The sequence below is a fragment of the Caretta caretta genome, chromosome 4 (genome assembly GCF_965140235.1).
Source record: "Caretta caretta isolate rCarCar2 chromosome 4, rCarCar1.hap1, whole genome shotgun sequence".
NCBI classification, from domain to species: Eukaryota; Metazoa; Chordata; order Testudines; family Cheloniidae; genus Caretta; species Caretta caretta.
In genome coordinates, this window is record NC_134209.1 from 137,845,906 (window position 1) to 137,861,576 (window position 15,671).

The 15,671-nt window shown below is 43.6% G+C and overlaps 2 protein-coding genes across 5 annotated transcripts in view; one reads left to right on the plus strand and one right to left on the minus strand.

The window, feature by feature from the left end:
* CTBP1 (C-terminal binding protein 1) overlaps positions 1–15,671 on the plus strand; it is a 418,690-nt gene that overhangs the window by 24,219 nt on the left and 378,800 nt on the right. For 2 of the 4 annotated variants that reach the window (XM_048849149.2, XM_048849141.2), the window contains exons 1-2: positions 13,609–13,715; positions 13,971–14,100. The exons of the other annotated variants lie outside the window; for them this stretch is intronic. The gene's annotated coding sequence lies outside the window, so the exon portion shown is untranslated. Of the gene's footprint in view, positions 1–13,608; positions 13,716–13,970; positions 14,101–15,671 lie in introns of those variants that run through there. 4 annotated transcript variants of the gene reach the window in all.
* LOC125636266 (uncharacterized) lies at positions 7,873–9,758 on the minus strand. The gene is made up of 2 exons (XM_048849162.2): positions 9,115–9,758; positions 7,873–8,526 (listed from the first exon to the last, which is right to left on the minus strand). The coding sequence occupies exons 1-2, from the start codon at positions 9,695–9,697 to the stop codon at positions 8,006–8,008; spliced, it is 1,104 nt and encodes a 367-aa protein (XP_048705119.2). The 5' UTR covers positions 9,698–9,758; the 3' UTR covers positions 7,873–8,005.

The following is a 15,671-nucleotide window of genomic DNA, read 5'->3' on the forward strand; positions in this document are numbered from 1 at the left end:
TTACTTCCTGATACTGAAGAAAAATGGGGGCTGGAGACCCATACTGGACCTCAGGTCACTCAATAAATTCACCAAGGCTCAGAAGATCAAGATGGTCATGTTATCAATAATCATTCCAGCATTAGAAAAAGGAGATTGGTTCTCTGCCCTCACCCTCCAAGATGCATACCTTCCACATTTCGATCATACCAATCCACAGACGTTACCTCAGGTTCATAGTAGGCCAAGACCACTACTGATACAGAGTACTCCCTTTTGGCCTCTCATAGGTTCCCAGAGTGTTCTCCAAATCCTCTCTGTCGCCTTCTCCAAGGTTATCTCTAGATCAGAAATATGCAGAACAGCTACCTGGGCATCTGCACACACCTTTGTAGATCACTATGCCATCCTGGGGGATTTTGCTGCAGATGCCAAATTCAGTGCCACAGTACTATTATCCATATCAGACTCCACTTTGAAGTTCCAGTCTCCAGTGATGGGTACTGCCCAGGAATTACCTACAGTGGAGTACCCATATGGACATTCCTTGAAGTTACTCGTCTTGTACAGTAAAGATGGTTCTTCAAGATGTGTGTCCCTATGGATGACCCACCCTCCTCCCCTCTACTTCAAAGTTCTAGTAATTGACTCTGCGGTAGAGAAGGAACTGAGGAGGGATCACCCACTCATGCTGGCTAGCCTCGTGGCAGGCAAGGAGCAGCACATGCATGGACTGGACAGACACTGCTACCAAAGTTTTCTGATCAGCAGCGCAGGGACACAGACACACCTACAGTGGGTCACTCATAGGGACCCACATCTCAAAGAACCATTGTTACTATACAAGATGACTAACTACTACTTAAGTGCAGCACCCAGGTGAAAAGCCAAGTTCTCAGAAGCTAGTACTTGATTTCCCAGCAGTGTACTTCCCCAGTACCATTCTCAAGGGCGTAATCTTTTGTAGCCTCTGGATAGCAGGTGTCTAAATCTAGAGCTCATGCTTTCATGTGAATGAAGTCGAATTGTCTGTTCTAAAACTATACAGGTGCTTTTTCTGTTTTAGATTTATTTGGTTTTTATATTTCACTAGTAATTTTCAAAGCCAGCTGGATATCAAACCTACAGTATTATGTAATTTAAATAATTCTGGGTTAGCTGTGTCTTGCTTCAGCATCATACACCATTTTTCTTCGAATGATCATGTGTGCTCACAGTGCACTGTTGTGGGGGAGATTTCCCTCAGTGGTACCCGTCAGGACAGCACTTGCACCCTCTGTGGTCTTGCGCTGTTGTGCGATGGTATAAAAGGCCGAGACGCCCCCAACCACCCTCAGTTCCTTCTTACTACCTGAGACAGTAGTTGGAGCGTATTATCTTGCTATCACAAGTTTTCCACACTCTATTTGTATTTAGTTGGTACTCATTTTCTTTGAGTCTGTTTTAGCGTTACGCAGCATATTACTTACGTAATAAGTCGGGGGGGGGCAGATTTTTTGCATTTTTTTTTGTTTTGTTTTTATATATACTTCAGTTTCCATTATTGGGTACTATACCATTGTTGGGGCTTGCCTCAGTCACCAGGTTTCAAGCCCTGCCATTCCTGCAAAACAAAGCCATTGAGTGACCCATGCTCCGTTGCCTGAAGTGTCTCAGGGAGACTCACATTAGGAATCTGTGCTAAATTTGTAGGAATATAGATCCAAGGACCAAAAAAAGACAGGGAAGCCAGACATAAATTTCTTCTGATGGAGGCAGCTCTGTACATACCCTTGGAGCCTCCCTTTGGAGTGGGTATTGAGCACATCCACTTCCATGAGGAGCGCTCCCCCTGTTTTGGCTGCATCCTGAGGAAGAGGCACCAGTATCTGGCTTTGAAAGCCTCAGTATCCAGGACAGGGAGGTTCCTGGCACCAAATTCCATCAAACATGCTGAGAAAAAGAGGAGTGTACTTGAGGCAGAGGCACTCCCCAAGGTGGTCATCATCTCAGACATGACCATCAATGCTGGATCTGGTACAAGGGGCTGGTCTCCGTGAAGCCAAAGTGGCACCATCTAGTTCAGCAGTGCTGTCCCCCTTGTCTCAGCAGCAAAAGACTGTCCCAGTGCCATCAACTCCTCCAATATATGTTGCGGCGATGGATCTGCTGAATGTCTCTGTACCAGTTTTGTTGGCAGTCCAAGAGTCCTCTTGCCCCAGTACTGTCAGCTGTTACTAAAACCTTGTCAATTGCTTCATCCCAGCACACAGCACTGTGATCACCTCCAGGCATTATGGACACCTCTGGACACTCAAGGGTCTCATTGTACAATGCTGTTTTCTTTGTCTCAGCAGAATATAGTGCCTTCCAGACAGAAAGCTATGACTATCTCTCCAGTGCTGTCTTCTCTGGGCTCCCAACATCGATACCTGGCACCAACAGGAACAGCCTCCCCATTGGTCGGAGGAAACTGATTAATCTTCTGACTCAGGGGTCAGCTCGCATATGTGTCAGTCACATCATGTACCTCACCATTCCCTCCACCCACTAGAGGCTCCATCTTGCTCAGCCAGTAGAGATCCATGGCGTGAAAGAAATTGGGCACCAGGGCCTTCATGATGTTTTGAAACACTTAGGGATTAATCTCAGCTTCAAGGTCATCTCTGCACCCTGCTCACTCTAATTCATCCAATAGCCATCAAGACCCACTCTAGCAAGTGAAGCAGGCAACTACTCCTGGTACTGGGCTTGATACCAAGCAAGAGGAAAGTGGTCTGGGGAATTTTCCCATAGAGGAATTGGAGGAGGCTCCTTTGCATTCAGCTTTGGTTTCCTCCTCTTCACCACCAGATGAGGAAGTGCTGTCAGAGAATTCCTCACCTCTGCCTGATGATTATAAAGCCTTCAGGACCTTTTAAAGAGGGTGGCTTCCACCTTGGATATGTGGGTGGACGCGGTTCAAGAGACTGTCATTTTTAGCTTTTGTTGGAGTGGTGCTCCCAATTAATGATGCTATCCTTGAGCCCACCAAGGTGCTGTGGCAAACTTCCTCTTCACTTCTTCCCAAAGCAAAAAGGTCTGAGTGCAGATATTACGTTCCCTCTCAGGGGTTTGAACATTTTTACATGCACTCTTCTCTGGGGTTGTTGGTGTTATGAGCTGACAATGATAGAGAATGCCAGTGTCAGCAGGCACCTATCCAAAAGCAATAGATGAAAAGAAGCTTGATCTCTTTGACAGAAACTTTATTCAACAGCTGGGCAGCAGCTCAGACTCAACCACCAGGCATTTCTGGAATGCTATGATTTTAACCTCTGGGACAATATCTTAAACTTTAAGGACAGATTGCCAGAGGATGCAAGGCAAGAGTTGGTTGCTATGGCTGATAGGGGATTTGATTAATGCCAATAATTTTACTTTTTTTATTCTTTATTAATCAAGTATTTATGGACAATAGATCCTGTCAAACTAACCTGATACCTTTTTTGATGAGATTACAAGTTTTGTTGATAAAGGTAATATTGTTGTAATATGTAGATTTTTATAAGATAACGTTTTGATTAAAAAAAACTAGAACAATATAAAATTAACGTAGTCCACATTAAATGGATTAAAAGTTTGCTAATTTCTAGGTCTCAAAATGTAATTGTAAATGGGGAATCATCATTGAGCGGGTGTGCTTCTAATAGGGTCCTGCAAGGATAGGTGGCTGGCCCTGGGCTATTTAACATTTTTTATCAATGACCTGAAAGACAACATAAAATAATCACTGATAAAGTTTGCAGATGACACAAAAATTGGGGGAGTGGTAAATAATGAAGTCTGTCACAGATACAGAGCAATCTGGATAGGTTGGTAAGCTGGACACAAACAAACAATGTGTTTTTTTTTAATATGGCTAAATGTACGCATCCAGGAACAAAGAATGTAGGCCATACTTACAGAATGGGGGAACTCTACCATGGGAAACAGTGACTTTGAAAAAGATCTGGGGGCCTGTGTGGATAGTCTGCTGAACATGAGCTCCCAATAAGATGCTGTGGCCAAAAGGGACAAATGCAATCCTTTGATAGATAACCAGGGGGATCTTCAGTAGGAGTAGACAGGTTATTTTATCTCTGTATTTGGCACTAATGCAGTGGTGCTGGAACACTTTTTTTTTTATAGTGGGCGGGGTGGGGGAAGAGTGCTGAAAGCCACTGAACAAAACTGTAAACCCTGTATATGATGGAAACCATTTCAAGCCAAGGGGGTGCTTGCATATCTATACACTAGTGTGACTGCTTCTGGAATTTTGTGTCCAGTTCTGGTGTGCAATATTCAAGAAGGATATTGATAAATTCGAGAGTGTTCAGAACAGAGCCATGAGAATGATTAAAGGGTTAGAAAACTTGCCTTGTAGAGAGAGAGAGAGAGAGAGAGAGAGAGAGAGTCAAGAAGCTCAATCTATTTAGCTTAACAAAGAGAAGCCCAAGGGATGGCTTGATTACAGCCTTTAAGTACCTACATGGGGGAACAAATATTTGATAATGGGATCTTTAGTCTAGCAGAAGAAGATATAACATGATCCAATAGCTGGAAGTTGAAGTTAGCCAAATTCAGACTGGAAATAAGGCATAATTTTTTAACAGTGAGAATAATTGACCACTGGAACAATTTACCAAGGGTTGTGATGGATTCTCAATCACTGGCAATTTTTAAATCAAGATTGGGTGTTTTTTCTAAAAGATCTGCCGTATGAATTATTTTGCGGAAGTTCTATGGCTTGTGTTTTACAGAAGGTGAGAGTAGGTATTCACATTGGTCCTTGCTGGGATTGGACTCTGATACCGTACACAAGTCTGAATTGCTCTCCAACTTGGACCAGAAAATAGTTCAGTTTAGCATTTGCAAAGATTGCAGTGTTCATTAACAAATTAATATATTTAGTAATGTCTGAAGTTGACTGGAGACAGTCTTACACAGCAACCACTAAGTGCTACTTTGCAGGAAGAGTTGTGACTGTTGGTGACCAGGCAGATAGATGAATCAAGGGGATGCCGGACAGCACATTGGTCCACACTGACATCAAGTGACTTCAAACAAAATAAAATTACAAGTAGGAAAATCTCATTGTTTTCCCTTCCCTAGCATTTTTTGTTACCATTCTTGTGTTGGAATTGAAACTTGGTACAGTGTATAAAGACACCTGCATAAACAGTTACTTAGGGTACGTCTACACTACGGAATAAGGTCGAATTTATAGAAGTCGGTTTTTTAGAAATCGGTTTTATATATTCGAGTGTGTGTGTCCCCACAGAAAATGCTCTAAGTGCATTAAGTGCATTAACTCGGCGGAGCGCTTCCACAGTACCGAGGCTAGAGTCGACTTCCAGAGCATTGCACTGTGGGTAGCTATCCCACAGTTCCCGCAGTCTCCGCTGCCCATTGGAATTCTGGGTTGAGATCCCAATGCCTGATGGGGCTAAAACATTGTCACGGGTGGTTCTGGGTACATATAGTCAGGCCCCCCGTTCCCTCCCTCCCTCCATGAAAGCAAGGGCAGTCAATCGTTTCGCGCCTTTTTTCCTGAGTTACCTGTGCAGACGCCATACCACGGCAAGCATGGAGCCCGCTCAGGTAACCGTCACCCTATGTCTCCTGGGTGCTGGCAGACGTGGTACGGCATTGCTACACAGTAGCAGCAACCCCTTGCCTTGTGGCAGCAGACGGTACAGTACGACTGGTAGCCGTCATCGTCATGTCCGAGGTGCTCCTGGCCACGTCGGCTGGGAGCGCCTGGGCAGACATGGGCGCAGGGACTAAATTTGGAGTGACTTGACCAGGTCATTCTCTTTAGTCCTGCAGTCAGTCCTATTGAACCGTCTTATGGTGAGCGGGCAGGCAATACGGACTGCTAGCAGTCGTACTGTACCATCTTCTGCCAGGCAGGCAAGAGATGAGGATTGCTAGTAGTCGTATTGTACCATCTTCTGCCAGGCAGGCAAGAGATGAGGATGGCTAGCAGTCGTACTGTACCATCTTCTGCCGAGCAGCCATGAGATGTGGATGGCATGCAGTCCTTCTGCACTGTCTGCTGCCAGCCAAAGATGTAAAAGATAGATGGAGTGGGTCAAAACAAGAAATAGACCAGATTTGTTTTGTACTCATTTGCCTCCTCCCCTGTCTAGGGGACTCATTCCTCTAGGTCACACTGCAGTCACTCACAGAGAAGGTGCAGCGAGGTAAATCTAGCCATGTATCAATCAGAGGCCAGGCTAACCTCCTTGTTCCAATAAGAACGATAACTTAGGTGCACCATTTCTTATTGGAACCCTCCGTGAAGTCCTGCCTGAAATACTCCTTGATGTAAAGACACCCCCTTTGTTGATTTTAGCTCCCTGAAGCCAACCCTGTAAGCCGTGTCGTCAGTCGCCCCTCCCTCCGTCAGAGCAACGGCAGACAATCGTTCCGCGCCTTTTTTCTGTGCGGACGCCATACCAAGGCAAGCATGGAGGCCGCTCAGCTCACTTTGGCAATTAGGAGCACATTAAACACCACACGCAAATTATCCAGCAGTATATGCAGCACCAGAACCTGGCAAAGCGATACCGGGCGAGGAGGCGACGTCAGCGCGGTCACGTGAGTGATCAGGACATGGACACAGATTTCTCTGAAAGCATGGGCCCTGCCAATGCATGCATCATAGTGCTAATGGGGCAGGTTCATGCTGTGGAAAGCCGATTCTGGGCTCGGGAAACAAGCACAGACTGGTGGGACCGCATAGTGTTGCAGGTCTGGGACGATTCCCAGTGGCTGCGAAACTTTCGCATGCGTAAGGGCACTTTCATGGAACTTTGTGACTTGCTTTCCCCTGCCCTGAGGCACATGAATACCAAGATGAGAGCAGCCCTCACAGTTGAGAAGCGAGTGGCGATAGCCCTGTGGAAGCTTGCAACGCCAGACAGCTACCGGTCAGTTGGGAATCAATTTGGAGTGGGCAAATCTACTGTGGGGGCTGCTGTGATGCAAGTAGCCCACGCAATCAAAGATCTGCTGATATCAAGGGTAGTGACCCTGGGAAATGTGCAGGTCATAGTGGATGGCTTTGCTGCAATGGGATTCCCTAACTGTGGTGGGGCTATAGACGGAACCCATATCCCTATCTTGGCACCGGAGCACCAAGCCGGCGAGTACATAGACCGCAAGGGGTACTTTTCGATAGTGCTGCAAGCTCTGGTGGATCACAAGGGACGTTTCACCAACATCAACGTGGGATGGCCGGGAAAGGTGCATGATGCTCGCATCTTCAGGAACTCTGGTCTGTTTCAAAAGCTGCAGGAAGGGACTTTATTCCCAGACCAGAAAATAACTGTTGGGGATGTTGAAATGCCTATATGTATCCTTGGGGACCCAGCCTACCCCTTAATGCCATGGCTCATGAAGCCATACACAGGCAGCCTGGACAGTAGTCAGGAGCTGTTCAACTACAGGCTGAGCAAGTGCAGAATGGTGGTAGAATGTGCATTTGGACGTTTAAAGGCGCGCTGGCGCAGTTTACTGACTCGCTTAGACCTCAGCAAAACCAATATTCCCACTGTTATTACTGCTTGCTGTGTGCTCCACAATATCTGTGAGAGTAAGGGGGAGATGTTTATGGCAGGGTGGGAGGTTGAGGCAAATCGCCTGGCTGCTGGTTACGCGCAGCCAGACACCAGGGCGGTTAGAAGAGCACAGGAGGGCGCGGTACGCATCAGAGAAGCTTTGAAAACCAGTTTCGTGACTGGCCAGGCTACGGTGTGAAAGTTCTGTTTGTTTCTCCTTGATGAAACCCCCCGCCCCTTGGTTCACTCTACTTCCCTGTAAGCTAACCACCCGCCCCTCCTCCCTTCAATCACCGCTTGCAGAGGCAATAAAGTCATTGTTGCTTCACATTCATGCATTCTTTATTCATTCATCACACAAATAGGGGGATGACTACCAAGGTAGCCCAGGAGGGGTGGTGGAGGAGGGAAGGAAAATGCCACACAGCACTTTAAGCACAGCACTTTAAAAGTTTACAACTTTAAAATTTATTGAATGACTGCCTTCTTTTTTTTGGGCAATCCTCTGTGGTGGAGTGGCTGGTTGGCCGGAGGCCTCCCCACCGCGTTCTTGGGCGTCTGGGTGTGGAGGCTATGGAACTTGGGGAGGAGGGCGGTTGGTTACAGAGGGGCTGCAGTGGCAGTCTGTGCTCCAGCTGCCTTTGCTGCAGCTCAACCATACACTGGAGCATACTGGTTTGGTCCTGCAGCAGCCTCAGCATTGAATCCTGCCTCCTCTCATCATGCTGCCGCCACATTTGAGCTTCAGCCCTCTCTTCAGCCCGCCACTTACTCTCTTCAGCCCGCCACCTCTCCTCCTGGTCATTTTGTGCTTTCCTGCACTCTGACATTATTTGCCTCCACGCATTCGTCTGTGCTCTGTCAGTGTGGGAGGACAGCATGAGCTCGGAGAACATTTCATCGCGAGGGCGTTTTTTTTTCTTTCTAAGCTTCACTAGCCTCTGGGAAGGAGAAGATCCTGTGATCATTGAAACACATGCAGCTGGTGGAGAAAAAAAAAGGGACAGCGGTATTTAAAAAGACACATTTTATAAAACAGTGGCTACACTCTTTCAGGGTAAACCTTGCTGTTAACATTACATACATAGCACATGTGCTTTCGTTACAAGGTCGCATTTTGCCTCCTCCCACCGCGTGACTACCCCCTCAACCTTCTCCCCTCCCTGTGGCTAACAGCGGGGAACAGTTCTGTTTAGCCACAGGCAAACAGCCCAGCAGGAATGGGCTCCTCTGAGTGTCCCCTGAAGAAAAGCACTCTATTTCAACCAGGTGACCATGAATTATATCTCACTCTCCTGAGGATAACACAGAGAGATAAAGAACGGGTGTTGTTTGAATGCCAGCAAACATACACTGCAATGCTTTGTTCTACAATGATTCCCGAGTACGTGTTACTGGCCTGGAGTGGTAAAGTGTCCTACCATAAAGGACGCAATAAGGCTGCCCTCCCCAGAAACCTTTTGCAAAGGCTTTAGGACTACATCTAGGAGAACCGCAAATGCCAGGGCAAAGTAATCCTTTCACATGCTTGCTTTTAAACCATGTATAGTATTTTAAAAGGTACACTCACCAGAGGTCCCTTCTCCGCCTGCTGGGTCCAGGAGGCAGCCTTGGGTGGGTTCGGGGGGTACTGGCTCCAGGTCTAGGGTGAGAAACAGTTCCTGGCGGTCGGGAAAACCGGTTTCTCCGCTTGCTTGCTGTGAGCTATCTGCAACCTCCTCCTCATCATCATCTTCTTCGTCCCCAAAACCTGCTTCCGTATTGCCTCCATCTCCATTGAAGGAGTCAAACAACACGGCTGGGGTAGTGGTGGCTGAACCCCCTAAAATGGCATGCAGCTCATCATAGAAGCGGCATGTTTGGGGCTCTGACCCAGAGCGGCTGTTCGCCTCTCTGGTTTTCTGGTAGGCTTGCCTCAGCTCCTTCAGTTTCACGCGGCACTGCTTCGGGTCCCTGTTATGGCCTCTGTCCTTCATGCCCTGGGAGATTTTCAGAAAGGTTTTGGCATTTCGAAAACTGGAACGGAGTTCTGATAGCACGGATTCCTCTCCCCAAACAGCGATCAGATCCCGTACCTCCCGTTCGGTCCATGCTGGAGCTCTTTTGCGATTCTGGGACTCCATCATGGTCACCTGTGCTGATGAGCTCTGCATGGTCACCTGCAGCTTGCCACGCTGGCCAAACAGGAAATGAGATTCAAAAGTTCGCGGTTCTTTTCCTGTCTACCTGGCCAGTGCATCTGAGTTGAGAGTGCTGTCCAGAGCGGTCATAATGGAGCACTCTGGGATAGCTCCCGGAGGCCAATACTGTTTAATTGCATCCACAGTACCCCAAATTCGAGCCGGCAACGTCGATTTCAGCGCTAATCCCCTTGTCAGGGGTGGAGTAAGGAAATCGATTTTAAGAGCCCTTTAAGTCGAAATAAAGGGCTTCATTGTGTGGACGGGTGCAGGTTTACATCGATTTAACGCTGCTAAATTCGACCTAAGGTCCTAGTGTAGACCAGGGCTTAGTGAGTCTTAAATTACAGCTTATGTTGTCTTGCCGGTGCCCTGCGCCAAATATTTTAAGGGAGCTGGAACAGAGAATCATTTTGGACTGAGTTTTTTTTCTAAAATGTCTTTGCATGTTGTAAGCCTCCTTACAGAGAAGGTAGTACTGGGATTACTCATGAATTTGACTCCTACCAGGTTTTTATCCCGAGTATGGAAATGGCTACAGGGAAACTACAGAACCAAATACTTAAATCTCAAATGTATTAATTGTTTTTCTTTTCTACAACTAAAATCTGTCTCCCTCATAAATAAGTTTGAATTCAGTTTAAGTGCTTACTAGAACAGAGCTTTTTCTTATAAAGTAAAATATAAAAAGTCCTGGGCTTGATATTCTATTCTTTTACTATTCTGTTATTGCAAGGATTATAAGCTTGTTATGTTTGGACTTGTAAAAAACAATTACAATGGCACTTAAAACTTCCTACAGGATTGTAAAAAAACAAATGTGGTGGTGTTGGCTTGTGGTGGTTTTTGTTTGTTTGCATTTTAATATTTTGTAAATGGGAGGGGAACAATTAAATGGGAGTTTCATTTTTGAACTTTTATGTCACTTGGAAGTATTTACATGAATATGGTATATTTGAAAGTGGTTTTTTTTTAATATTAGAAACACAATTTTAGTTTCTGAAAGAACATTCTAAAATATTACTATGGAAGTAATGAATTATGCCTTTTTAGGAGACCATAAAAATTATAAAACTGTCTAGAAGCCTATAGAAGAAGAGTGGGTGAAGCCAGTGATTGGAGAGAGGGTTTGTCTGTTAGGCAGATTCCAGTGTTGAGTGCTGAAGAGGTGAGCAGGTGAAATTGTGTATTATTCAAGGATTGGTTTGCTGGGATCTAGATACTTCTTGAAAGTGTGCAAGGGCATCCAGCAATATGGTTCTGTATAAAACTTAATAGTTCATCTTATGTTTGTCTTCACAGGGTTTAATTCACTAGGTGATTGTTTCTCATTCTAACTAGTAAATGTGAAAACTGCTTATTGATACTGCAAACTTGTGAATAGCATTTACTGATTGCCGAGCACTAGGGTATGAATTCATGTGACTCAACTTGCCAAAAGTTGAAGTGGTAGGAAACAAGTGACTGAATGTACTGAAGTAATGAAAATAGATAATTTATCTAAAGAAAAATTGTAAACATTGTCAGGAGTTGTTAAGTAACAAGATTGAAAAGAGACATGCTCATCTCAGTAAGTGCAGAAAATTGGTTTCTTTTCGTTCTTAAAGATTAAATATGCCATTGAATGAAACTTTAATAGACAAAGTGGAAGAACAGAACATTGGTGAGTCTGATCGTGCAAATGAGACATTTTCAAAATGTAGCCAGAATGATAATTTAAGTCCCTTTTTGATGCCTTCCTGTTTCTCTTCAACATTTACTTTATTCCTGAGTGCTCTCTTTTCTAACACCCAAAAATAGCAAATGTCAATCAGCAATTTTGCCATTTAAAAAAACTTGAAAGGCAAAAACTTCAACTTGTAAAGAAAGTTGTAACCTCTTTTACGCTAACGTTATGTGAAACATTGCACAGAATGGGCAATTTAAAGAAAAGACTGAAGCATTTTGTCCTGGATATACCCCTACAGATGGATTTTAAACTCTCAGGTCGACTGCTAGGTGTTGCAAATGAAGAAATGGAAGAAAATTAAAGGGAGAACCAAAAAATTGAAATTAAAGCAAAGTGGGTTTTTTGTGGGGGGGGGGAAGAGGGTTTAAATTTGAGGAATGACTGAAATATCTGCAAGCATCCCTATGGGGGAAAAGGTGCCCCAACTTAACGCTAGTGATTCTACACTGAAAGAAAAGTGCAGAATATTATATCCAAACTACTGAAGGTCCCTTATAAGAATCCAGAGAACAGTATGACACAGATTCTCAGGTGAAGTCATCCTAAACTTCTGAAGTATGGATGCTGAGCATGCTATTAAAACCTCACTGGGAAAGAAGTAATATGAAACAGAATCCTAAAGCCTATTGTGGAAGTTCAAAAATGCCTCTGCAACTGCTATCAGCCTCGTGGTTGGTTGACTGAAAAAAGTATTGATTCCCCAATTGCCCTTGGAGAAGCTTGCAAGAAGATTCACACTCTCTCTCTCTCTCTCTCTCTCTCTCATTAATATATAGTTACAAGAAGCTTATTGATATTTCTTCTGTTCACAAGAAGGACTTGGATCAAAAACATAAGTATTAAACTTACCCAAAATCTTCTCATATGGCTTTTTTTATCTTGACAGATTACAAATTGGTAACACCACTGTCGACGTGGCAAAGAAAATCTGTGGTGTTCCAATTTGTTAATTAGAACCACACAAGCACAAATTGAAACTATGGGACCTTCCCATTACTTAGCCAACTTAACTAATTTGAAATACAAAGACCATATCTTGAGCCCAGAAGAGGAAAAAGAGGCTGAGGTATGGCTTGATGAAACCTAATCCTGAGTTCCTTTTCTCTTCTAGCATTTAAAATTAAAGGTCCTGATTTCCACCCCAAATCCCTTTTCATTGAAGGATTTTGTGTTCTAGTTAGTTGCACCAAAATTATAGAAGCATTCTACCCAGAGCACAAGCTATATGTATATATTTTTTTCAATTTTTAGAAGACCACTCCAGCTTGCTCAGTGTTGATCCAGGATATCAGCTTTTGTTTTTATCTCCCAATTTGGGGGAAAAAATCTTTTCAGGCTGGGGAATATCACAACCTTGACTGTACATTTCACCACTACCCCCCCATTTTTTTCATCATCTGTATGGGGTCAGCTCTTTGAGTTCTTCTGCATTCCAGTCTGTCTTGAAGCAGTTCCTCAAACTGCAGCTAATCACATTCTTTAGTATGACCTCCATCTAGTTTTGGTTCTTCCAACCCTTCTCTTCTTCATTTAGCACTTTGTTTCCTATACATTCTTCCAAGCTTCTTGACTCATGTCCAAACCATCTAAGCTGATTCCCTCCACTTTTTCAGGAAATAGCTTTGTGGCATCACTATTCAAAACCAGATTCAGCGAGAGTTAAATTCTGACCTCTGCTTTAATACACTCTTCCTCCTCTAACACTACATGGATTGCACACATATATTCAAGAGCCACAGTGTCCACAGGGATCTAGAACCATAATGCCTTTTCTGCCTTAAAACACACACTTTTGGATAAATAGTATCTAGTTCTACATAGCTGTGGTACAACTGCATTTGAGAAATGGCTTGCATAGTACATCTGTCTTCTACCAGAACTTTATCATTCCTCATGTCGAAAGCCTGTTTGTTTTTACCTTTCATTCTTACTGATGGAGGTTGCCTTAAATTTTCATTTTTCTCAAATAGAGGCAAAGAGAATTAACTGTTTTTAAAAACAGGTCTCTCCTGTCAGATTACCCTTACCATCATATATAGTCACAGCCTGCATCACTAACCTTTCTTTTTTATTTTAGTTATAACATCCTGTCTTATTTAGAATAATCTTTGGTAACGTCTTTGTTTCACTGACTTTGATTTTTCTTATTCTGCAGCCCTTTTTTGGGTAAAAATCTCATTTGAAGTACTTGGGTGTCACACAAGAACCTCCTGATGCCAACTGCAAAGAGGTGCAGAAGGGTTCAGGAATCTTCTGATTCTGGTATGTGTATTCCATTTCACCAAAGAATGTCATGTGAGGCCTCAAGTGCAAGCCAGTGTCTCACCAGTCATCAGTATCATTGTGAAATGTATGTACAGACACTGTGTAAAGAGCTATGTATGTAGACTGAAAATATGTTGTTAAAGTCTAAGTATGGGGGCTGGTCACCAGCAAAGGTGAAAACCCAGTTTTCTGTCAGACCAGAGATGTTTAGACATCTGTTTACATGTAAATTAAGTATTGTCTCATTCACAGTGGGCTTCCTATCACCAGTCTGAGATGAATGTAAATGAAGGATTGTAAGACGGAACTTCGGTAAGAAATCAGCAGGAAGAGAAGAAGATCAGCAGGGGAAGAGAGCCTTATCTTGAGGTGCACTTAAGAGGTTTGTTTTACTATATTTGGGGAATAGAGAAGACCCCCTGGCATCCTTCACTGAGGACTTAAAAGGGCAGCAATTTTTGCTTCGTTGCAAAAGGGATTTCAGACATGCTTGGCTGAAAATGCTGGAAAAAGCTAAGCAAAATTAAGAGAGCACCTTTCAAAAAGAGTAGCTTGTTAAAGTTTTTAGTCTCTAGAAAGCTTGTTATGATTTTATTTTATGTAACCGTTTGTTTTTAATATTGTTACTCACTGTAAGTTGAATCTCTGTTCTTTGATAAACTTATTTTTGTTTTCACTATAAATAGATCTCAGTGCTGTGGTGTTCAGCAAAGTGATGGAGTTTAATCTTACAAGCTAGTGTGTACTGTTCCCTTGCGAATCGCAGGCCTGGTAATTCTGTGAGTGCTCAGTTGATAAGGGGCTTGATGCTACAGGGAATGCTTGGTGTGCACCTTTCACTCCTGTACAGAAAGTGAGGCCTGTGGGCGCCTGGAAAGTAGTGCTTGTGCGGCCAGAGGCTGGTGGCTTCCGGGAGATGATCCACAGCAGGCACAGACATGACTGCTGCACACTAATGGCAGGGAGTAGTTCAGTGCCTCACAACTTTGGGTATCTCCGGTGACCATGACATTGGGAATTCCTCATAAGAATTAGCAGCAACATTGGCCTCTTTGGTTTTTATACTGCCCATATTCTTTAATCTCTCCTGTTCTTCTTTCTAGTAAATGTTTTTAACTTGTACCTTTTACTGTTGATTACTTTAAAAAAAATTGTATACAACTCCTAGTTTGACCGGGTCAGCACCTTTTTATTGAAGTATATTTTATTTTATTGAAGTATGCATAAATTTATTTTCATGTTTGCTTTCAATCCTTTCTTTATTCTTCAATTACTGAGACCACAATTATCTTTCTTTAAAGAGTTACTTTTTTTGAATTAGTGCTAATTTTCCATCAGAATGAGGAAATTAAATGTTGGGCGCTCACTTTATAGTTTGTCTCCCACCATCACTGCCCATTGGTGATGAGTTGTAGTTTTTAAACTAATTACCAATGAGTTATTAGTTTCTAAACTCTATATTCTTCTCTTTTTGAATTGTTCTTTTAAATTGACTGGCAGCTTTACAATACATTGATTGGTGTGAAACTCCTGAGTACAAGTACTTTCCCACTGATTCTACTTGCCGAGCTAAAATCGTCTCATTCCCCTGCATGTGGCAGGGAGACCACTTGTGGAGACCACTTGTGATCACTTTTAAGTGCCTTCTTAGATACTCAAAAAGAAAAGGAGTACTTGTGGCACCTTAGAGACTAACCAATTTATTTGAGCATAAGCTTTCGTGAGCTACAGCTCACTTCATCGGATGCAGGAGCTGTAGCTCACGAAAGCTTATGCTCAAATAAATTGGTTAGTCTCTAAGGTGCCACAAGTACTCCTTTTCTTTTTGCGAATACAGACTAACACAGCTGTTACTTTGAAAACTGTCATTATTCTTAGATACTGGAGTTTATAGGCATCAGTTTCTGGAAGAAGGTAATTTGCAGTCCTGGATAGAGAGTCTGCTACTCTGTT

Bases quoted from the DNA above. Each gene is read 5' to 3' on its own strand.
- LOC125636266 (XM_048849162.2), bottom strand. From the start codon at position 9,697: ATGCAGAGCTCATCAGCACAGGTGACCATGATGGAGTCCCAGAATCGC. The intron at 8,527-9,114 runs GTGAGTGTACCT...TTTCTCCACCAG, and splicing joins AGGCGGAGAAGGGACCTCTG to CTGCATGTGTTTCAATGATC.